At 61.3% G+C, this 22,891-nt stretch overlaps 1 protein-coding gene across 2 annotated transcripts; it reads right to left on the bottom strand.

Moving 5' to 3' along the window:
• Positions 1–409: 409 nt before the first annotated feature.
• On the bottom strand, positions 410–19,491 carry LOC123353433 (transitional endoplasmic reticulum ATPase-like). Of its 2 annotated transcripts, XM_044994507.1 has the most exons (19): positions 19,376–19,491; positions 17,794–17,905; positions 16,737–16,872; positions 15,732–15,904; positions 14,594–14,736; positions 14,240–14,370; positions 13,473–13,604; positions 12,769–12,871; positions 12,140–12,273; positions 10,281–10,416; positions 9,924–10,036; positions 9,177–9,341; positions 8,964–9,086; positions 7,909–8,121; positions 6,777–6,955; positions 4,916–5,045; positions 2,665–2,823; positions 2,224–2,375; positions 410–1,647 (listed from the first exon to the last, which is right to left on the bottom strand). In XM_044994507.1, exons 2-19 carry the CDS (start codon positions 17,823–17,825, stop codon positions 1,527–1,529), a joined length of 2,475 nt encoding a protein of 824 aa, XP_044850442.1. In that variant the 5' UTR covers positions 17,826–17,905; positions 19,376–19,491; the 3' UTR covers positions 410–1,526. The 2 variants fall into 2 exon arrangements, with proteins under 2 accessions (XP_044850442.1, XP_044850443.1); XM_044994508.1 differs by lacking the exon at positions 16,737–16,872 and having other exon boundaries at positions 19,376–19,485.
• Between the last annotated feature and the right edge of the window lie 3,400 nt (positions 19,492–22,891).

The following is a 22,891-nucleotide window of genomic DNA, read 5'->3' as shown; positions in this document are numbered from 1 at the left end:
GAGCTTTTACCGCTCGCTCTGGTGCCTGGGGTTTGGTTTGTCTGCGAGTCCCCGTCTCCCCCATTCACAGCTGGCAACCTGAATCCCTGCCCCCACCCCTGCCAGGGAGGGGCCCCCACCCTAGGGGGAACTAGGGGGGCTAGGGGGAACTGGGCTGAGCCCCAGCACACTCAGCCCACACTGCAGCTTCCAACCAGCTCAGCAGATGGCTCCAATGCTTGGCCACCACCCCTGGAGCTGCCCCCGCCCCTGAGCCAGCCAGTCCCCTGCCCTGGGGCTGGATCAGAGCCGGTGCCCCTAGAGGGGAAAGGCCCCATGCCCCATTCCTTGCCCCCACCCTTTTCCTGCGTGTGGGACCCGCTCCGTCACGGCGCCTGACTCAGGCAGAGCCCCCGGCTGACACAGCCCCCATAATCCAGATCTTTACTAGTGTCCAGCCCTTACAGATTGCGATGGGCACACGCATGCAGCTGGCTCCTGCAGAGGGAATCTGGGACGTCCCACAGCCTCTCGCCCCAAACTAGGGCCCTTCGGCCCTTGCGCATGTCACCTCTGGGGGAGGGAGGCGAGGCGCTGGGTGGGGTGTGGGTGCCCTCAGAGGCAGGATGGTGCCCAGGTGCCAGGGCAACCCAGGTCCAGATCCTCTTGCTTCCCCCTGGATTCAGGGGTGGGGCTCAGGGAGAGTCGTGCTCTTCCCTCCCCACATTCCTGGGCCACGGAGCCGAAAGGCAGAACAAAGCTGGCGCTAAGACAGCACCAACCTGGCAGGGGGGGTGTCTCTCCCCAGGGGCTGGCACACTCAGTATCACAGCCCGCAGGATAAGCCCAGGCCTGGGGGCGGCTGCCGGCAGGAGGAGCCACATGGCTGGGCAGAGCTGTAATCCCGAGCGGGAGGCTGCTGTGAGGGACACAGAGGTGGGGTCTTTCTCCACACTCACGGGACTCCACAGGACGCCGGGGTCCTGTGATCTGGGGTGGGGGCTGGGAGACCTGGGTTTGTTACCACACAAAAGAATACAACCAAGAGCAACTGGGGCATGCGGGGAATCGCAGCTGGCACGGGAGCAGGGCTGCCTGCTTGGGAAGAGCTCCCTGGTGCAAGGGGGAGCGGAGCTTTCCAGTTGGAAAGGCGGGGCTCTCTGGAGCAAGGGGCGTGACTTTCTGGTTGCAAAGGCGGAGCTCTCTGGAGCAAGGGGCGGGACTTTCCGGTTGGAAAGGCGGAGCTCTCTGGAGCAAGGGGCGGGGCTTTCCGGTTGCAAAGGCGGAGCTCTCTGGAGCGAGGGGCGGGGCTTTCCAGTTGGAAAGGCGGAGCTCTCTGGAGCAAGGGGCGGGGCTTTCCGGTTGCAAAGGCGGAGCTCTTTGAGGCAGGGGACGGACCTGTCTGGTTGGGAAGGCAGAGCTTTCTGGTGCAAGGGGCAGAGCCGAGGCTTCGGTACAAGATGCCTTGGTGCGAGGGACGGGGCTGTCTGGCACAAGGGGCAGAGCTGATGCTTTGGCATAGGGGGTGGGGCCAGTGATCCCGCCCATCAGTTGTAGAGGTCATCATCCCCCTCCTCTTGGAAGAGGCCGCCCCGGCCGTTGTCGCCCTGCCGGGAGCCACCTGCGCGATCGGCCCCTCCGTCCCCACTCTGCTTCCCAGCCGGGAACCTGTGGGGAGAGAGCAGGGCTGGCTCAGTGTGATGGGGGGAAGGGAAGCCCCCCCTTGTCACAGGCAGGTGGAGGTGTTGTCCTGTGCAGCCAGCAGTCCTGGGGTCCCCTTGTGCTGGCCACGGGAGGGCTGTTCTTCCCAGGGTTGAGTGTGACACCGGGGGGCAGGGGGGCCTACTGGGGCAGGGGGAGACCAGACAGAGGATCCAGGGGCTCAGGGTGACAGCTAGGCCAAAGGACTGAGACTGAAGCTGGGGTAGTCCTGGGGAGGGTGGGAGTCAGGCTGGGGGCGGGGCAGATTCGAGATGAGGGCAGGGCTGGAGGTATCCCAGGGGGGTGAGGGCAGGCGGGTGGATCATAGGGGCCGAGGGCAGGGCTGGGGGGATCCCAGGGAGCTGAGGGGATCCCAGGGGGCCAAGCGCATGGCTGGGGGGATACCAGGGAGCTGAGGGGATCCCAGGGGGCCAAGCGCATGGCTGGGGGGGATCCCAGGGAGCTGAGGGGATCCCAGGGGGCCGAGGGCAGGACTAGAGGGATCCTGGGGCTGAGAACGACGCCGGGGGATCTGCCCCCTACCTGAAGTTGCCGAAGCCGCGGCTCTGCTGCAGCGTCTGGGCGAACATCTCGTACTTGCGGATGTCGTTGTCGCTGACGGAGCGGCGGGCGAAGCGCATGGCCTCTTCGAAGTGATCCCGCCGGATCTCGGGCACCGGGTCATAGTCGTCGTCCTGCCCAGGGTGGTGGGGACAATACAGTCATGCCCAGCCTGGCCCTGATCAGCCAACCCAGGTCTGGGCCTCCCGCAGCAAACAAAGTTCATGCGATTGGCTGGCTCCCCTCTCACTGGCCTGGTGGGGGCGCCCCAGGGGGCAGGAGCCAAGGCTCCGGGGATCCCCCAGCGAGTGGGTAGCTCAGGCACTGCTGCTGCCCCACTCTCAGGGAGCTGGGGGTTCAAGCCCCACAGCGCCTTGCAGCAGGGAGGGTTTGCCCCCTTGACCCGTGAGGTCCCCCCCATACCATGACGGCATCCGGGTGGCTCTGGCGTTCCCGCTCCATCTTGATCTCCATCTCGATGGCCTCGCGGATGGCGAGCTTGCAGGCGCGCTGGCAGATCTCAGTGAGGTCAGCGCCCGAGAACCCATGGGTGATCTTGGCCAGGTAGTTCAGGTCCACATCCTGAGCGGGGGAGGGAAGAGAGACATAGTGTGGGCCCCTTACTGAATGAGTAGCGACAGAGGATGTGGAAAAAGCTAATGTACTCAATGCTTTTTTTGCCTCTGTCTTCACAAACAAGGTCAGCTCCCAGACTGCTGCACTGGGCAGTATGGTATGGGGAGGTGACCAGCCCTCTGTGGAGAAAGAAGTGGTTCAGGACTATTTAGAAAAACTGGACGAACACAAGTCCATGGGGCCGGATGTGCAGCATCCGAGGGTGCTAAAGGAGTTGGCAGATGTGCTTGCAGAGCCATTGGCCATTATCTTTGAAAACTCCTGGTGATCGGGGAAGGTACCAGATGATTGGAGAAAGGCTAATGTAGTTCCCATCTTTAAAAGGGAAGGAGGAGGATCCGGGGAACTACAGGCCAGTCAGCCTCACCTCAGTCCCTGGAAAAATCATGGAACAGGTCCTCAAGGAATCGATTCTGAAGCACTTAGAGGAGAGGAAAGTGATCAGGAACAGTCAGCATGGATTCACCAAGGGCAAGTCATGCCTGACTAACCTAATTCCCTTCTATGACGAGATAACCGGCTCTGTGGATGAGGGGAAAGCAGTGGATGTGCTATTCCTTGACTTTAGCAAAGCTTTTGATACCGTCTCCCACAGTATTCTTGCCGGCAAGTTAAAGATGTATGGGCTGGATGAATGGATTATAAGGTGGATAGAAAACTGGCTAGATCGTCAGGCTCATCGGGTAGTGGTCAATAGCTCCAAGTCTACTTGGCAGCCGGTATCAAGCGGAGTGCCCCAAGGGTTGGTCCTGGGGACAGTTTTGTTCAATATCTTCATTAATGATCTGGAGGATGGTGTGGACTGCACCCTCAGCAAGTTTGCAGATGACACTAAACTGGAAGGAGTGGTAGACAGGCTGGAGGGTAGGGATAGGATACAGAGGGACCTAGACAAATTAGAGGACTGGGCCAAAAGAAATATGATGAGGTTCAACAAGGACAAGTGCAGAGTCCTGCACTTAGGATGGAAGAATCCCATGTACTGCTATAGACTAGAGACCGAGTGACTAGGCAGCAGTTCTGCAGGAAAGGACCTAGGGGTTACAGTGGACGAGAAGCTGGATATGAGTCAGCAGTGTGCCCTTGTTGCCAAGAAGACTAACGGCATTTTGGGCTATATAAGTAGGGGCATTGCCAGCAGATCGAGGGATGTGATCATTCCCCTCTATTCGGCATTGGTGAGGCCTCATCTGGAGTCCTGTGTCCAGTTTTGGGCCCCACACTACAGGAAGGATGTGGATAAATTGGAACGAGCCCAGCAGAAGGCAACAAAAATGATTAGGGGGCTGGAGCACATGATTTATGAGGAGAGGCTGAGGGAACTGGGATTGTTTAGCCTGCAGAAGAGAAGAATGAGGGGGGATTTGATAGCTGCTTTCAACTACTTGAAGGGAGGTTCCAAAGAGGATGGATCTAGACTGTTCTCAGTGGTACCAGATGACAGAACAAGGAGTAATGGTCTCAAGTTGCAGTGGGGGAGGTCTAGGTTGGATATTAGGAAACACTATTTCACTAGGAGGGTGGTGAAGCACTGGAATGGGTTACCTAGGGAGGTGGTGGAATCTGCTTCCTTAGAGACTTTTAAGGTCAGGCTTGACAAAGCCCTGGCTGGGATGATTTAGTTGGGTTTGGTCCTGCTTTGAGCAGGGGGTTGGACTAGATGATCTCCTGAAGTCCCTTCCAACCCTGATATTCTATGATTCTATGAGACCAACCTAAAAATCACGAGATTTAAAAACTGAACAATGCAAGCTGGGTTCTCTTCCTTTGCCTCCTGGGCTCACATTTTCCAGCTCCTCTCTGCAGCCACAAGAGCTAGAAAATCATTTCTTTGCGAACGTGAAAGCCGAGATTCCCCTGTACTCCCATGAGTCCGGGAGCTGGGGATTTAGGGAACAAACCATCATAAGTCTCAGGATCCAATGCTGAGAGTTGGCAGAGCTGCGGCTGTTCGAGACCAGAGAGCCGTGTGGCTGCAGGAGGAGGTGCAGTGAGGCCTGGGGTGGGACGGCACGACGGGGCGGGCGTGCTCACTCACCCGGGCCACAGGCGACTTGCGCAGGTTGGCGCTCAGGATCGCCACGCGGGAGGTGTCGTCAGGCAGTGGGATGTAGATGAGCTGGTCCAGCCGCCCGGGGCGCAGGATGGCCGGGTCGATGATGTCTGGCCTAGGGATGTGGGGGAGGCGACAAGGAGAGACAGCCTCAGCCCCTGCCCAGCACCCACCCAGGGGGCATCCTGGGGCGCCTCCAGAGAGGGAGCAGCTCCCACATACACCCACCCCCGCCACTGGCCTCCCTTGGGCCCGGGGCAGCCCTGGGGAGCACGGGGCTAGGGCTGTGCAAAGCTTCTCCAGGGAAACTGGACGGCGAAGAAAAGGAACCAAACCCCAGGAACCCCGTCCCCTAAAAGGGACCCTCCCCTACTCCCACGGAGCTTGTCCTACCCCCCTGCCCCCAGGGAACCTCCCCCGCCCCCACACAGCCTGCTCATCCCCTGCCTCTAGGGAACCTCCCCCGCCCCCACACAGCCTGCTCACCCCCTGCCTCTAGGGAACCTCCCCCGCCCCCACACAGCCTGCTCACCCCCTGCCCCCAGGGAACCTCCCCCGCCCCCACACAGCCTGCTCACCCCCTGCCTCTAGGGAACCTCCCCCGCCCCCACACAGCCTGCTCACCCCCTGCCTCTAGGGAACCTCCCCCTCCCCCACACAGCCTGCTCACCCCCTGCCTCTAGGGAGCCCATCCCCCACCCCCACACAGCCTGCTCACCCCCTGCCTCTAGGGAACCTCCCCCGCCCCCACACAGCCTGCTCACCCCCTGCCTCTAGGGAACCTCCCCCGCCCCCACACAGCCTGCTCACCCCCTGCCTCTAGGGAACCTCCCCCGCCCCCACACAGCCTGCTCACCCCCTGCCTCTAGGGAACCTCCCCCGCCCCCACACAGCCTGCTCACCCCCTGCCTCTAGGGAACCTCCCCCGCCCCCACACAGCCTGCTCACCCCCTGCCTCTAGGGACCCCATCCCCCGCCCCCACACAGCCTGCTCACCCCCTGCCTCTAGGGAACCTCCCCCGCCCCCACACAGCCTGCTCATCCTCCGTCCCCAGGGACCCTCCCCTGCCCCCCTGATCCCAGGGAACCTCCTCCACCCCCCCGGAGCCTGCTAACCCCCTGCCCCCAGGGACCCCATCCCCCACCCCCACACAGCCTGCTCACCCTCTGTCCCCAGGGACCCCGTCCCCCGCAAGGGACCCTCCCTTACCCCCATGGAACCTGCCCTGCCCCTCCGCCCCCAGGAACCTCCCCACACCCCCATTGAGCCTGCTCACCCCTGCCCCCAGGAACCCCATCCCCCATAAGGGACCCTCCCCTACCCCCACGGAACCTGCCCTGCCCCCCTGAACCTCTCCCATCCCCACAGAGCCTGCTCATCCCCTGCCCCCAGGGAACCTCCCCCACTCCCACAGAGCCTGCTCACCCCTGCCCCCAGGAACCCCCACAAGGGACCCTCCCTTACCCCCATGGAGCTTGCCCTGCCCCCGGAACCTCCCCCACCCCACAGAGCCTGCTCACCCCCTGCCCCGAAGGGCCCTGCCCATCTCCTGCCCCCAGGGACCTTGTCCACCCCAAGGAAGCCTCCCCAACCCCACGGACCCTGCCCCCTTCCTCTCAGGGACCTCGCCCCACTCCTGCCCCCACGGTGCCTCTCCAAGCTCATACAGATGGGGGGGGGCTCCTCACCCCCCTCCCCATGGCCAGGTCTCCCACGGTGCAGGAGCACACAGCAGGGCAGCACAGAGGGGCTTGTCCTGGTCCCAGCAGCCGCTAGCTAAGACACCGCACCCTTGGGCCGGGCCTGGGGAGCAGGGTGTCCTGGGGAGGGAAGGGGGGGCCTCACCTGTTGGTGGCCCCGATGATGAAGACGGTTTTCTTGTTGGTCATGCCGTCCATCTCGGTGAGGATCTGGTTGATGACGCGGTCGGCCGCCCCCCCGCCGTCCCCCGCGCCGCCGCCCCGCGCCTTGGCGATGGAGTCCAGCTCGTCGAAGAACAGGATGCAGGGGGCGGCCTGGCGAGCCTGGGGGGCAGGGGGAGAAGGTGGGGAATGGGGGGGAGCCCCCGAGGGGGAAGAGAACAGGGTGTGCAGGGAGCCCCTGAGTGGGGAGAGAGGGTGGGGGACACCTGGAGGGGGGCAGAATGCACTGGGGAGGGGGGAACCCCGGGGCTGGGCTGGGGGTACTCGCTGGCGACAGCAGTGCTATGACGGGCTCCCCTGCTGCTGGGTCAGGCTGGGGCGCCATGCAGCTCCCCTCCCCCGATTAGCAGGAATCCCCCCAAACCTGCACCCCTCTGGCTGTGCAGGCATCACCCCCACAACTGGCGAGCACAGCAGGCTGAGGGGACCACACAGACCCTGCAGCCAGGGCTCATGGGTAGGAGCAGTAGAGAGGCCCCCCCATGCCCCAGCACCCCGAGGCCCGACCAGGCAGGTGGGGGAGAGACCCCAAGGCCTGGCTGAGTGGGTGGGGGACCCCAAGGCCCAACCAGGCAGGTAGGGGGAGGGGAGACCCTGAGTGGGTGGGGGGACCCCCAGGCTGGCCAGGCAGGCGGGGGAGAGACCCCAAGGCCTGGCTGAGTGGGAGGGGGACCCCCAGGCTGGCCAGGCAGGCGGGGGAGAGACCCCAAGGCCTGGCTGAGTGGGAGGGGGACCCCAAGGCCCAACCAGGCAGGTAGGGGGAGGGGAGACCCTGAGTGGGTGGGGGGACCCCCAGGCTGGCCAGGCAGGCGGGGGAGAGACCCCAAGGCCGGGCTGAGTGGGTGGGGGGACCCCCAGGCTGGCCAGGCAGGCGGGGGAGAGACCCCAAGGCCCGGCTGAGTGGGAGGGGGACCCCCAGGCTGGCCAGGCAGGTGGGGGGAGGGGGAACCCCAAGGCCCGGCTGAGTGGGTGGGGGGACCCCCAGGCTGGCCAGGCAGCCGGGGGGAGGGGGAACCCCAAGGCCCAGCCGGGCCGGCGCCCCACGCCCCACGCACCTTGTCGAAGACGTCGCGCACGTTGGCCTCGGACTCCCCGAACCACATGGTGAGCAGCTCGGGGCCCTTGATGGAGACGAAGTTGGCCTGGCACTCGTTGGCGATGGCCTTGGCCAGCAGGGTCTTGCCGCAGCCGGGCGGCCCGTAGAAGAGCACGCCCCGCGACGGCGTCATGCCGAACTTCAGGAACTTGTCCGGGTACTCCACCGGGAACTGGGTGCGGGACAGCCGGGGGTCAAGGATGGGGGGGCCCAGAAAGCCAGCACTGCCCCCTCCCTTCACTGCATCATGGAGGTGCCCCCTGCTGGCCCCCAGCCCACCCCGCCCCCTGCAGCACAGCGCCCCCTGCTGAGCCCCCCACCCCGCCCCCTGCAGCACAGCGCCCCCTGCTGACCCCCCACCCCGCCCCATGCAGCACAGCGCCCCCTGCTGACCCCCCCACCCCGCCCCATGCAGCACAGCGCCCCCTGCTGACCCCCCCCCCCCGCCCCCTGCTGCTTAGCGCCGCCTGCTGACCCCCCACCCCGCCCCCTGCAGCACAGCGCCCCCTGCTGACCCCCCCACCCCGCCCCCTGCAGCACAGCGCCCCCTGCTGAGCCCCCCACCCCGCCCCCTGCAGCACAGCGCCCCCTGCTGAGCCCCCCACCCCGCCCCCTGCAGCACAGCGCCCCCTGCTGAGCCCCCCACCCCGCCCTGCAGCACAGCGCCCCCTGCTGTGACCCCCACCCCGCCCCCTGCAGCTCAGCGCCCCCTGCTGACCCCCACCCCGCCCCCTGCAGCACAGCGCCCCCTGCTGACCCCCCACCCCGCCTCCTGCAGCACAGCGCCCCCTGCTGACCCCCACCCCGCCCCCTGCAGCACAGCGCCCCCTGCTGACCCCCACCCCGCCCCCTGCAGCACAGCGCTGCCTGCTGAGCCCCCCCACCCCACCCCCTGCAGCACAGCACCCCCTAGTGGGGCATTGGGGCTGGCATTGAGTAGGGAGAGTCCCATCCAAACCCCAAACGGGCGGATCCCTGCTTAGCCTGGGCAAGGCGAGTGCAGCCCCCACTCACCTGCACCAGCTCTTGCAGCTCTCGCTTCACCTCCTGCAGCCCCCCGATGTCTTCCCAGCAGACCTGGGGCACCTCCACCACCGTCTCCCGCAGCGCCGACGGGTTGCTCTGGCTGAGAGCCCACTGTGCAGGGGGGAGGAGGGGAAGAGCATGAGGGGTGTGGCCTCGGCTGGAGAGGAGGGGCGGGGCCCCGGGGAGGGGTCGCCAGCTTACCTGGAAGTCGTCCATGGTGACGGCCATGGCGTTGAGGATGTCGGCGTCGATGGTGTCGTCCTCCAGGTCGATGATGTTCATCTTCTTGCGGATGGCCTGGAGCGCGGCCTCGGAGCACAGCGCCGCCAGGTCCGCGCCCACGTGCCCGTGCGTCTCCCTGGCCACCTGCAGCCACAGGGCGCCTGACACGGGGCCACGGGGGGCAGCCAGGGCACGGGGCCACCCGGGGTAAGGGGGAATAGCCAAGGAATGGGGCAGGGCAGGGAACAGGGCCACGGGGGGCAGCCAGGGAATGGGGGCACAAGGAGGGGGCAGCCAGGGAACAGGGCCACGGGGGCAGCCAAGGAACGGGGCCACAGGGGTGTGGGGGGGAGCCAGGGAACGGGGCCACCCGGGGGAAGGGGGGATAGGCAAGGAATGGGGCAGGGCAGGGAACAGGGCCATGGGGGGCAGCCAGGGAATGGGGGCACAGGGAGGGGGCAGCCAGGGAACGGGGGCACAGAACAGTGGGCTGTGGGGAGGGACCAGCCAGGGGATGAGACCATAGGGGGGAGGAACTAGCTGGGGATGGAGCTATGGGGAGGGGCCAGCCAGGCACAGGGAAGGGGTCACAGCTCCCCTGCCACACCCTCTACCCAAGCACACATGACCCTCCCCCCATCTATAGACTCCTGCCCTCACCCCCACATCCATGTACACAACCTTCCAGCTCTCCCCCCCGCCGCCCCATCCAGCCCCACCTCTCACCCGCTCCAGATCCACGTCCTCGGCCAGCTTCATGTTCTTGGTGTGGATCTGCAGGATCTCCAGCCGCCCGACTGAGTCCGGGATCCCGATGTCGATCTCACGGTCAAAGCGCCCTGGGGAAGGAGGAGGGGTGGGGTCTCAGCCCAGCCCCTCGCAAACATACACGTCGTGTGGAACCACCATGCCCCAGGAGCGGGGGCTGGGGGCTAGCAACCAGAGCGGGGGCTGGGAGCCAGGACTCCTGGGTTCTATCCCCAGCTAGTGCAGCAGCACGGGGAAGATGGGAAGCCAGGATTTTCAGTCCAGAGTGAGGGTCCTGGGTGGGGTCCCGATGCGGCCCCACACCTGGGCACCTACCAAACCTGCGCAGGGCGGGGTCGACACTGTTGGGCCGGTTGGTGGCAGCCATGACGATGACATGGGAGCGCTGCTTCAGGCCGTCCATGAGCGTCAGCAGCTGGGACACGATCCTGCGCTCTACCTCGCCATGTGTCTGCAACGGGGAGGGGGGGATGAGCTGAGAACGGGGAGACTCGCAGCACCAGTGCCCGGCGCCCCTGGGACTTCTGCGCTGCTCAGCCAGCTCTGGGCCAGGCTGAGCCATGGACACATGGATTGCCCAGCAGCACAGCGCCCCCTGGTGCCTGGCTGGGGGGTGTATGGGGATAGGGCACAGTGCTCCCTGGGGCCAGACTGAGGACGCCCCTGAGGACTCCCTGCTCTTCCCACTCCGATTGGGAGCTGTTGGCCTCACATCCTAGATGGAGCAGGAGGATCTGGCGCTGTAAAATCCCATAGGCCCTAACCCCTGCCAGGAGTGGCCTTGCTCCATCCCATACCAACCCCCCTTGCCCGGCCAAAGCAGGAAATCAGAGCAGGACAGCGAGAAACACCGGCCAGCCAGGGCCAGGTGTGTGTGTCCTGGGGCCTCCAACAGCCACGACACGGCCCCTCTTTATTATCAATGATCACAGAATCCTAGAGATGTCGGACAGGAAGGGGCCTCTAGAGGTCACCAGGTCCAGCCCCCGTAACCCCAACCTGTCCTTACAAACCTCCAATAACGGGGATTCCACAACCGCCCTTGGTCGCCTGTTCCAGAGCTGAACTCCCCTTGGACTTAGAAAGTTTTGCCCAATATCCAACCGAAATCTCCCTGCTGCAGATTAAGCCCATTGCCTCTCGTCCTACCCCCCGGGGACATGGAGAACAACGGATCCCCGTCCTCTTTGTAACAGCCCTTAGCGTATTTGAAGACTGTTCTCAGGTCCCCCTCAGTCATCTTTTCTCAGGCTAAACATGCCCAGCTTTGAACCTTTCCTCACAGATCCGGTTTGTTAAACCTTGGATCATGTTTGTGGCTCTCCTCTGGCCTCTCTCCAACATGTCCACATCTTCCCTAAAGCGAGGCACCCCGAACTGGACACTGGACTCCAGCTGAGGCCTCCCCAGTGCCGAGCAGAGTGGGACAGTCACCTCCCATGTCACACATACGACACTCAACCCAACCCAAATGGACTTTGCTGTAACTTTCCATTCTCATGTTAACTAAAGACTTTCTAAGCTGTGTTCCCTAATAAACCCTGCAGTCATACACTGCTGGCTGAGAGTCACTCCAGAGTCAGGAAACTGGGGTTGCATTGCTCCCTTTGGGGGTGCAAGTCTCCCCCAGGGGTCCAATCCAGGTGGATTCATCGTGGGGAGCTCGTGGCGTGACCCCAGGATGCTGATGGCTCGGAGGTTCGGTCCCAGGAGGTGGGGAAGCCGAGGGGCTGACCCCAGCGAGAGAGTGTGACCCTAGGGGGGCTGACGCACTGAAGGAATCCTCCCAGGGACTGTCCCAGAGCCGTGCGAGAGCACCGGGCCTGTGGATCCGTGACAATAACATCGACTATTTCTCCATCAACTTTAACCCCGATGGGTTAGATTGTTCACATATGATCCTTCACCCAGTGCTGAGATGCAGCTGCCTCTGGGGTGGGGCGCGGGGGCTGTTTATACAGTGATCCCTCCCTGATGCTGAGATGCAGCTGCCTCTGGGGTGGGGCGTGAGGGCTGTTTATACAGTGATCCTTCCCTGATGCTGAGATGCAGCTGCCTCTGGGGTGGGGCGCGGGGGCTGTTTATACAGTGATCCCTCCCTGATGCTGAGATGCAGCTGCCTCTGGGGTGGGGCGCGGGGGCTGTTTATACTGGGATCCCCCACCCCATCTCACCTTCTCCCTCTTGGGGGCAATGGCGTCCAGCTCATCGATGAAGATGATGGCCGGCGCGTTCTTCTCGGCCTCCTCAAAGGCTTTGCGCAGGTTGCTCTCTGACTCACCCGCCAGCTTGCTCATGATCTCCGGACCTGGGAGGGAGCAGGGGCTCTTTATAAAGGGATCCCTTGCCTGGCACTGAGATGCAGCTGGGGTGGTGCCGGGAGTGATGCCAGCCTCCAGGGCCATGACAGGGGCTAGCCACTCGCATGCTTCAGGGCAGAAGGGAATCCCCAGCAAGGGGTCAGGAAGCCATGAAAACCCCAAGGCACAATGGGGCCTCTATGCCAGCTGCCCGGCTCTGCACCAGGCAGCATCACCACGCCAGCGTGGGAGAGCATCAGGGCGAAGGGAAAAACGGAGGGCACCCAGTCCATTCCTGGCAGAGCACCAGGAGTGGGGGTGGGCCGCCCAAAGGGAAGGCAGCTGGAGATCTCAGTGGGAGGTGCATGAGAAATGCCAGAGATGAGAGAGAGGGGAGTTCGTGGGGACGGACAGACAGACGGACACATGGGGATGGACGGTCACGTGGGGACAGACGGACGGGCTCCCCATCCCTTGCCCCCCTCCTGCTTGGCGTCTCTCACCGTTGATGAGGAAGAAGAAGGCTCCTGTTTCATTGGCCACAGCTCGGGCCACCAGCGTTTTGCCGGTGCCGGGGGGGCCGTACAGCAGGATGCCTCGGGGCGGCTGAGGAGGGAACAGACCCGGTTGGCAAGAGGTGCCTGATGGGAAAAGTGCCTAACGCAGTCTCCCCGGGCAGGTGTGTGACGTGCAGGGCGGACGCCCCCAGACCCACTGTCCCATCAGGAGGGGTGCTGGGGGGAGGTGACTGCGGTGTTAATCGAGGGTGAAATGGCCCTGTCCTGGGGTGCAGAGGGAGGGGGCCCTCCAGATGGCTCTGGGGAAACCCCAGGCCCGACTGAGGCCCGTGTCAGGGGACCCCGCAAATAGGGTCCTGGACAACGTCAGGATTTCGGCTTCCACTAAGAAGTGTGTTGCCAGCCCTCATGGCTGGGAGGAAAAGGTGGAAAATTTGACAGAGGGTGTGACGGGGACAGCGCCACTGCCTGAGTCTGCAGAGAGCCTGACCCCATTGCTCTGAGGGGGGGGGAGCAGCTCCAAGGGTGGAGTACTGGGGCTGATTATACAGGGATGCCTTGCCCAGCACAGATATGCAGCTGCCTCTGGGGAGGAGCGCAGGGCTGTTTATGCAGGGATGCCCTAGCAATGAGATCTGCTCGGCTGTAGGATTGGATGGGGTGGCCCTGCCCTGCCAGGCTCATGGTACCTTGACACCGATGGCTTTGAAGAGTCCTGGGTGGCGCAGGGGCAGCTCCACCATCTCCTTGATCTGAGCCATCTGCTTCCGGCAGCCCCCGATGTCGTCATAGCCCACGTCATTCAGGCTCTCCTCCTCGTCCTGCGCGGGTGACGGGCAGGGTCACGGTGCGGCCAACCGGCCCCCCAAAACCCTGGCAGCCACACTGGGACCAGCACTCACTCCCTCCTGCTCTGGGACCAGACCCTGATCCCCACAGACAGTCACACCACACCCACCCCGCTGGGACCCAGCCCCGACCCACCCTGCTCCCCCTGGATCCAGCACCATGGGCCTGCCCCCCATCAGATCCAGCACCATGGGCCCTGCTCTCTCCCCACCCCTGGATCCAGCACCATGGGTCCTGCTCTCTCCCCACCCCCGGATCCAGCACCATGGGCCCTGCTCCCCACCTAGATCCAGCACCATGGGCCCTGCCCCCCACCCCCGGATCCAGCACCATGGGCCCTGCTCCCCACCTAGATCCAGCACCATGGGCCCTGCTCTCTCCCCACCCCTGGATCCAGCACCATGGGTCCTGCTCCCCACCTAGATCCAGCACCATGGGCCCTGCTCTCTCCCCACCCCCGGATCCAGCACCATGGGCCCTGCTCCCCACCTAGATCCAGCACCATGGGCCCTGCTCTCTCCCGTCCTCAGATCCAGCACCATGGGCGCTGCTCCCAGGATCCAACAGTCTCTGGGCACCCGCAGAAAAGCACAGGAGCTGCACCCACCTCTCTCTTGATGGGCTCCCCCTCGCAGTGGATGACGGTGTCGGGGGCCACGATGCAGTGGGGGCTCGGATCCACCTCCACCACCTTGAACTCCACGGCCCGCATCCCGCCGCGCACCAGGAAGATGTCACCTGGTGGGGGAAGGGAACATCGTTACCGAGCCAGCTGGGGGGACAGGGGAGTCCAACCCACATCTGGCGGGAGCACCCCCTGTTGGGGCACTGCCCTACCCAACCCGCTCCAGGCTGGGCGCCTCCCCGAACAGAGACAAGACAGCCAGCCCCGCGCTGCCCCCCCCACCATCATCCCAGGCAGGGGGGGTCATTCTCAGGGCTCCCCCCGACCCTGGCTCACCTTTGTGCACAGGCCGATAGGCCTCCAGGAAGTAGGGCTTCAGGTACACGTCAAAGAGGTTCCCGGCCAGGCCGACGATGGTGTCGTCAATGGGCAGCACGTGGATCCGCTTCCCGTACTTGACATCCGGGCAGGCCTGGATGCTGCAGGAAAGACCCCGGCTCAGCCTGGCACCTGCAGCACAGCACCTCCCCCACAGCGCAGAGCTCCAGGAGAGAGCCCCCTACTGAACCCCTGTTTCCTGCACCACAGCACCCCCTACTGAGCCCCCGCTCCCTGCAGCACAGCACCTCCCCCGCAGCGCAGAGCTCCAGGGGAGAGCCCCCTACTGAGACCCCACTCCCTGCAGCACAGCGCCCCCTACTGAGCCCGCATTTCCTGGAGCACAGCGCCCCCTACTGAGCCCCCTCCCTGCAGCACAGCACCTCCCCCGCAGCGCAGAGCCCCAGGGGAGAGCCCCCTACTGAGACCCCACTCCCTGCAGCACAGCGCCCCCTACTGAGACCCCATTTCCTGCAGCACAGCGCCCCCTACTGAGCCCCCACTCCCTCCAGCACAGCGCCCCCTATTGAGCCCCTGCTCCAGCAGCACAGCACCCCCCAGCACAGACCGCCAGGGGAGAGCCCCCTACTGAGCCCCCCACTCCCTGTAGCACAGCGCCCTCTCCCACTGAGTCCCCCGCTTCCTGCAGCACAGCGCCCCCACACTGAGCCCCCCCGCCCCCTGCAGCACAGCGCCCCCCAGCGCAGACTGCCAGGGGAGAGCCTCCTACTGAGCCCCCCACTCCCTGCAGCACAATGCCCCCTACTGAGCCCCCGCTTCCTGCAGCACAGCGCCCCCCAGCACAGACCGCCAGGGGAGAGCCCCCTACTGAGCCCCTGCTCCTGCAGCACAGCGCCCCCTACTGAGTCTCCGCTTCCTGCAGCACAGCCCCACCCCACTGAGCCCCCGCTTCCTGCAGCACAGCATCTCCCCCGCAGCGCAGACTACCAGGGGAGAGCGCCCCCTACTGAGCTCCCGTTTCCTGCACCACAGCGCCCCCTACTGAGCCCCCACCCCCAGCAACACAGTCTCCCATCTGCGTCCTGAGCAGGCCAGCCCTTGCCAGCTGCAGAGGAGGGGCCCACCCGGCACTCACCTCACCACGTCGCCCAAGCGCACGCGGAGGTTGTTGCGGGTAACGCGGTTCATACGGATCTTCTCGCTGTGGCAGGAGTCGTCGGTAAGGACGATGCAGACCGTCTCCCGGCGCTTCTTGCCCTTCAGCAGCACCGTGTCACCCCGGAACAAGTGCAGCTCCTCCATCTTGGTCTGCAACAGAGACAGGCAGTGACAGACCACGCGGGGCACGGGGGAGGGGGGGGGCGTTTGCAGAGTGTGTGGGGTGCACGGTGTGTCCATATGCAGAGGGTGTGTCGAGGGCTATGTGCATGAGACATGTGCTACTCCTGAGGGAATGCTGCGCCAACAAATTAAAAATTCTGCGCACGATATTTTAAAATTCTGCATATTTTATTTGTCAAAATATAATCAGGCTAGTTTCAACTCGGTAGGTAATTTATTTAAACTACAATACAATGGATGGAGAATGGGAGTGGGGAGCATTGGAGGAAATCCCCAAACTCCCTTGCCTACTAGTAATGTAGGTTTCACCCTTTATTTCTAGTTATTAGTCAACAAATAGGTGCGGCCATATGCTCAGTGTTACATCACAGGTAACTGAAGAGCAAGCGAGAGCTGGGGAATCAAACTCACAATTTGTATTGGCTGGTGACCATCCCCAGAAAGGTCAGTAGCAAACAGGTCATGGAGCACATTTTGATAAGAAATGTTTTCAGTCCAAAAATTTAGACCAGTTCTAATAACTAAAGCAGAATAAGCATTTATAAGGCCAGACCGTCCTTTACACCACTCTGGCCATTTAAAGGAGCCTTAAAACTTATAACAACTGTTTTATACTCCCGGGAGAATTCACGAAGACAATGGGAACAATTCACTAAGCAGGCAGGCTGCTACTTCTGCTCTGCCTGAGGGGATCACCTGCGCCATGCCTACTTCCTCAGACATTCCCTCTCCATGCAGAGTGTGCTGCAATAGTGAGGGAGAGGGACACAGTGTCTCTCTCTCACGCACAACTGCTCACCCTTTCACACACTCCCAGTGGTGATTTGTCTCTATTGGCTGCTCCGGGCACCTGAACCGACCTGCCTATGCTGCCAGGGAGGGGCGCATGACTGCTTTTGTGGCTTCCCTTTGCTCTCCCATCAGAAGTCATTTTTCTGCAGGGAAGAAAAGAAATCTGCGGAGGACATGAATTCTGCACACGCGCAGTGATGCAGTATTCCCTGCATATGTGAGATTGCACGGTGTGTGTGCTTGAAGCGCGTATGTGCATGATGTGTGTTCATTGTGTGTGCATAGGCATAGGGTGTGTTGAGGCTGTGTGTGTGATGTATGTCTGCATGGTGCCTATGTGAGATTGCATGGTGTGTGTGCTTGGAGTGTGGATGTGCATGATGTGCGTATGCATGGGTGGATGGGGTAGTACGCATGCAGGTGTGTGTATACACCTGGAGTATGTGGAGGTGTGTGTGTTCGTGCATGGTTTATGCATGTGCAGTGTTTGAATAATGAGTGTGTGCACATGATGTATGTGTGTGCATTGGGGGGTACATGATGCACATGGGAGTGTATGTAGATGTGTGTTGATGGGTGTGCATGTATGTAGATGGCATGTGAGTATATATACACATGCATAGGGATGTGTGTACACGCGTGTTACCTTCACACTCTCCTGGTGGGAACCCAGCCTGCCTAGCTATGGGTCCTAGCCCCTGTATTGCTAGCAGCAGGGGATTCTCCCAGAACTCAGAGGGCAGGCGCTTTAAGTGTAGGGGAATCCAGGTTCAATCCCTGCTGGTCAGTGAGTGTCCCGGGATGCAGCAGGGAGCTCCCAGGGGCCTCGGCTCAGCTACAGAGCAAAGCCTGTGTGCGTCCCCCAACCACTCCCGGCCAACCCCTCTGTGCAGTCTCAGCCCGCTAGGTGGAAGGGGCATTTCTGGGAGGCCAGGTGGCTGGCTGGGCAGTGGGGCATGGGATCCCCATGGGGTAGGGGGTCCCTGCGGGCAAAGGGGCTCTGGTTCCTGGCGGGCCAGGTGGCTGGCTGGGGCAGGGGTGCCCATGCGGCACGGGGGCCGTACCTGTGACAGGCTGACAATGCTGTTGTCCTCATTCACTGCCTCATCCACGAGGAGCCGGTTGGGCCGACGCTTCTGGCGCAGGATGGCCGTGGAGTAATCCTCCCCTTTGGGGCTGCAGAGGGGAGAGGGGTCAGAGGGTCTCCCTCCCCAAAGGGAACAGAGCCAGCCCCCCACGGGCCCTTCAGACAGGAGAGAGCAGGAGATGCAGGGCCTAGGAGCAGGGACTCCTTGGGGGCGGGGGGAGGATGTCAATCTTAGAGGGGCCTTTAGACCCCAACCCTCCCTAGCGTGCCTGACCTGGGAAATCCCAGAGCTGAGTGGGGTCTGGGAGCCTGACTTTAGGAGGGCCAAGGGGACACAAGGAAAACTAAAAATCTTTGTATTTTGAAGAGGGAGCAGAGGCAATCCTAGCTGGACCTGGGGGGAGGAGGGGGGTCACAGACAGGCACAGGAGAGTGTGGGAGGAGTAGGGTGACCAGATGTCCCTTTTATATTGACAGTCCCGATATTTGAGGCTTTTTCTAATATCGAAGCCTATTACCACCCACCCCTTCCCGATTTTTCACACTTGCTGTCTGGTCACGGGGGTGGGGGGGGTGTTACAGACTGGCCTCAGGATGTGTGTGTGTGTTACAGACAGGCCTTAGGGTGTCTGGGGGGGGTATGTGTGTGTGTTACAGACAGGCCTTAGGGTGTGTGTGTGTTACAGACTGGCCTTAGGGTGTGTGTGTGTGTGTGTTACAGACAGGCCTTAGGGTGTTGGGGGGGGGGGGGTGTTACAGACTGGCCTTAGGGTGTGTGTGTGTGTGTTACAGACAGGCCTTAGGGTGTGTGTGTGTGGGGGGGTGTTACAGACTGGCCTTAGGATGTCTCTGTGTGTGTGTGTGTTACAGACAGGCCTTAGGGTGTCTGGGGGAGGCACCTGCAGCCAGGCCCAGGGGCTGGAGAAGGGGGGGGTGGGTCTCAGCCAGGCCCCCAGGATTTGGGAGTCAGAAGCAGCAGCGGAGGGGGGAGGAGCTGGACACACACAGGGTAAAGGACCAGCTCCCGCCGCCAGCTTCGGCCTAGCCTCTCGGCACAGGCGGGGCCCGGATTCGGGCCCGGAACGGACCCAGCAACTGTCTGTGTCGTGGCCCGCCCCGCGGGGGGGCGGGCGGCTAAGGCACTGTAAACTGCCCCCCCCGCGGGGCCCCCTGGGGCGGGGCTGCCCTCCGCCAGGCTGACTCCGTGCCAGTCCCGGGCGCGTGCGGGGGGAGGGGATCGTGTTTCACCCCAGCCGCTGCCAAGAGCCGCCCCTATAAATACCCCGCGGCGTGGGATCATCGCCCGTTATAGACACCAGCTGCGCCCCTCCCCCGCCACAACAACAAACCCGGGGTCCCCCCGCGCCCCAAAGCCCCCCCAGCCGCCCCTCTTCGGGGCAGGCACCTCCCCCCCCGCAAGTTCGGATCCAAACTTTTCCAGCCCCTCCCCCGGCTGAGCCTCCTCCCAGCTGGGCGGGGGGGTTGCAGGAGCCCCCCCGGGCTGTTCCCCGCTGCCCCCCCGCCTCGGGGGGTGGAGCCCCTCGAGCGCCCCCACTTACTCCCCGCCCGGGCCCGGCATCTCGGCTGCGCTACCCCCGCCCGGGCCGCCCCGAACCGTCCCGCAGCGCCCGCCGCTGCCTGCGCCCGGCCCGCCCCGGCTGGAGCTCGGCCCCGCCCCCCACGGCCCGGCCCGGCCCGGCCCGCGCCCCCCCCCCGCGGACACCCGGGGAGCGGCAGAGACCGGGGGTGACCAGTGACACTTGGGGGAGGCAGTTGGAGGAGGGGTGGTTTTGGGGGGGGTGTTTGGCCTGGGGAATCCCAGAGCTGAAGGGGGGGTTGGGGGCGTGGTTGGGCTGGGGGAGGGGGGGCTGTGGGCGGGTGCTGGGGGGAAGGGGCAGTGGTGGGGCGGGGTTGGTGGAAGGGGTGTGGTGTTTGGAGGAGGGGAAGGGGCAGTTGTGGGGCAGGGTTGGGGAGGTTTGTGCTGTCTGAGGTTTTTGTGGGGAGTGTTGAGGTGGGGAGGGGGTTTTGTAGGGGGGATGTTTGGGGGGAGAGCTGAGGTTGAGGAGGGGGTGTTGGGGGTATTTGGGAGGAGGGGAGTGGTGGGGGTGGTTAGGGGTGGGGGAGTGGTGAGGTTGATGGAAGGGGTGTGGTGTGAGGGGGTGTTTGGGGGAGGGGAAGGGGCAGTGGTGGGGTAGGGTTAGGGGTTATTTTGCTCACTGTTGGTGCCTGGTTCTGCTCCAGAGCAGCTGAGCTGAGGGGGCAGGGTGGTCAGTGGGGGGCAGGGGGGAAGGACCAAGTTCAAAGGGACTGGGGCAGCAGTCAGTTGGGTGAATGTGTGGGTCATGTCCCTGTGTGCAGGGCCCAAGGTGCAGCTGGGTGGGTGTGAATGTGGGATTGGTTGGGTGGATGCATTTGTGTGGGTCCATTTGTGCCTGGCTGTTTGGGACATGCAGGGTCTCCAAGTGCTTTGGAGGATACGATTAAAATTCAAAGTGATTGGTCACACTGGAGAAATAGTCTGAAGTAAATAGGATGAAGTTCACTAGGACAATTGCAAAGTTACTCCACTTAGGAAGGAACAATCAGTTGCACACATACAAATAGGGAAATGACTGCCTAGGAAGGGGTACTGCGGAAAGGGGTCTGGGAGTCCCAGTGGATCACAAGCTAAATATGAGTCGACAGTGTAACACTTTTGCAAAAAAAGTGAACATCATTCTGGGATGTTTTAGCAGGAGTGTTGTAAGCAAGACACAGGAAGCAGTGCTTAATTTTTGCTAAAGCTGAGCCCTGGCACTTCTGGGCTTGGCAGTTCATAGTCCCGGCACCTCTGGGCCTGCTGCATCAGTTATGAATGTAAAAAAATTGCTCGAGTCCCTGCACCTCTTTCATTACAAATTAAGCACTGACAAGAAGAAATTCTTCTGCACTACTCCACGCTGATTAGGCCTCAACTGGAGTATTGTGTCCAGTTCTGGGCGCCACATTTCAGAAAAGATGTGGGCAAATTGGAGGAAGTCCAGAGGAGAGCAAGAATAATGATTAAAGGTCTAGGAAACATGAACAGAACAGGGAATCATCAAGTGATCCTTTCCCTGTCACTCGTTCCCAGCTTCTGGCAAACAGAGGCTAGGGACGCGATCCCTGCCCATCCTGGCTAATAGCCATTGATGGACCTAGCCTCCATGAATGTATCTAGTTCTTTTGTACCTTGTTATTGTCTTGGCCTTCACATCTTCTGGCAAGGAGTTCCACAGGTTAACTCTGCATCGTGTGACGAAATACTTCCTTTTGTTTGTTTTAAACCTGCTGCCTATTAATGCCCCCTAGTTCTTGTGTTAGGAGAAGGAGTAAATAACACTTCCTTATTTACTTTCTCCACACCAGTCATGATTTTATAGACCTCTATCATGTCCCCCCTTAGTTGTCTCTTTTCCAAGCTGAAAAGTCCCAGTTTTACTAATCTCTCCTCATATGGAAGCTGTTCCATCTCCCTAATAATTTTTGTTGCCCTTCCCTGTGCCTTTTCCAATTCCAATATATCTTTTTTGAGATGGGATGACCAGATCTTCACACAGGATTCAAGATGTGTGTGTACCATGGATTTATATAGAGGAGGGAGAAAAATTGTTCTCCTTAACCGCTGAGGATAGGACAAGAAGCAATGGGCTTAAATTGCAGGAAGGGAGGTTTAGGTTGGACATTAGGAAAAACTTCCTAACTATCAGGGTGGTTAAGCACTGGAATAAATTACCTAGGGAGTCACAGCAGGTGACTGTCATTGGAGATTTTTAAGAGCAGGTTAGACAGACAGCTGTGAAGGATGGTCTAGATCAGGGGTCGGCAACCTTTTGGAAGTGCTGTGCCGAGTCTTCATTTATTCACTCTAATTTTAAGGTTTCGCGTGCCAGTCAGACATTTTAATGTTTTTAGAAGGTCTTTTTCTATAAGTGTATAATATATAACTAAACTATTGTTGTATGTAAAGTAAATAAGGTTTTTAAAATGTTTAAGAAGCTTCATTTAAAATTAAATTAAAATGCAGAGCCCCTCCCCCCCCGACTAGTGGCCAGGACCTGGGCAGTGTGAGTGCCCCTGAAAATTAGCTCACATGCCGCCTTCGGCACCTGTGCCATAGGTTGCCTACCCCTGGTCTAGATACTGCTTAGCCCTGCCTCGAGTGCAGGGGACTGGACTAGATGACCTCTCGAGGTCCCTGCCAGTCCCATGATTCTGTGATTCCACCAGTGCCCGCTGCTGGATGGGATGTGGCAGCCCTGGCTCTCCTAGGCACAGCTCCTGATACACTTCCCGGCACAGCTGGCTGGTCTGTATACACCCCTAAACCCCCCATTGGGGGTGTAACCCCCCCTTGAATTTCCCCAACACCTCCCCAGTGGCAGGACTGGCTCTAGGCACCAGCAAACCAAGCATGGGGTGGCACAATTCCAGGAGTGGCACTCCAGCCATATATATATATATATATTTATTTTTTTTTGCTTGGGGCAGTAAAAACCTAGAGCCGGCCCTGCCCAGTGGTCAGCTAGTTACATGCAGTGTTGCCATATTAGTCATTGGCTGGGAATTTGAATTGAAATTGAAACATTAGTTCACATGTTAGAAGCCTATACAGAGTACAATAAAATACGTGTACCTGAAAAAGTATAATAGGTTTGAAAAGTGTGAACAAAGACTAGATTCTTCACACAGCTGTTGCTTTTTCTGACAATGTCGGCACAGCCGTTTTGGCAATGTTGACCAACCTTATATCAAGTTATGATTTGTAAGCAAGGTCTGAATGAGCTCTCCCCCAACAGCTGATGGGGGTGGGGTGGAGGGTAAGGCCTCAAGTGAGGGGAAGGCTTCAGAACCAGACTGTATTTACCTGAACTCCCCTACCCTGCCTAGGTATCCAGCAGACAGAGCTGTGTTGCCCAAGTGATCAATTTTGGCTGGTGTTGGGTTATAAATCACTTTAGCATTGAATGTGGGGGTTTAACAGTGCGCTGACTCATCACCGCAGCACCTCCTGCTGGTCAGTCCGGGAATTGGCTCATTCCAGCCTCAGAGCGCCT

This window comes from Mauremys mutica, chromosome 20 (genome assembly GCF_020497125.1).
Source record: "Mauremys mutica isolate MM-2020 ecotype Southern chromosome 20, ASM2049712v1, whole genome shotgun sequence".
Lineage (NCBI taxonomy): Eukaryota > Metazoa > Chordata > Testudines > Geoemydidae > Mauremys > Mauremys mutica.
The sequence above is the reverse complement of the archived record's forward strand: the minus strand, read 5'-3'. Positions and strand labels throughout refer to the sequence as shown.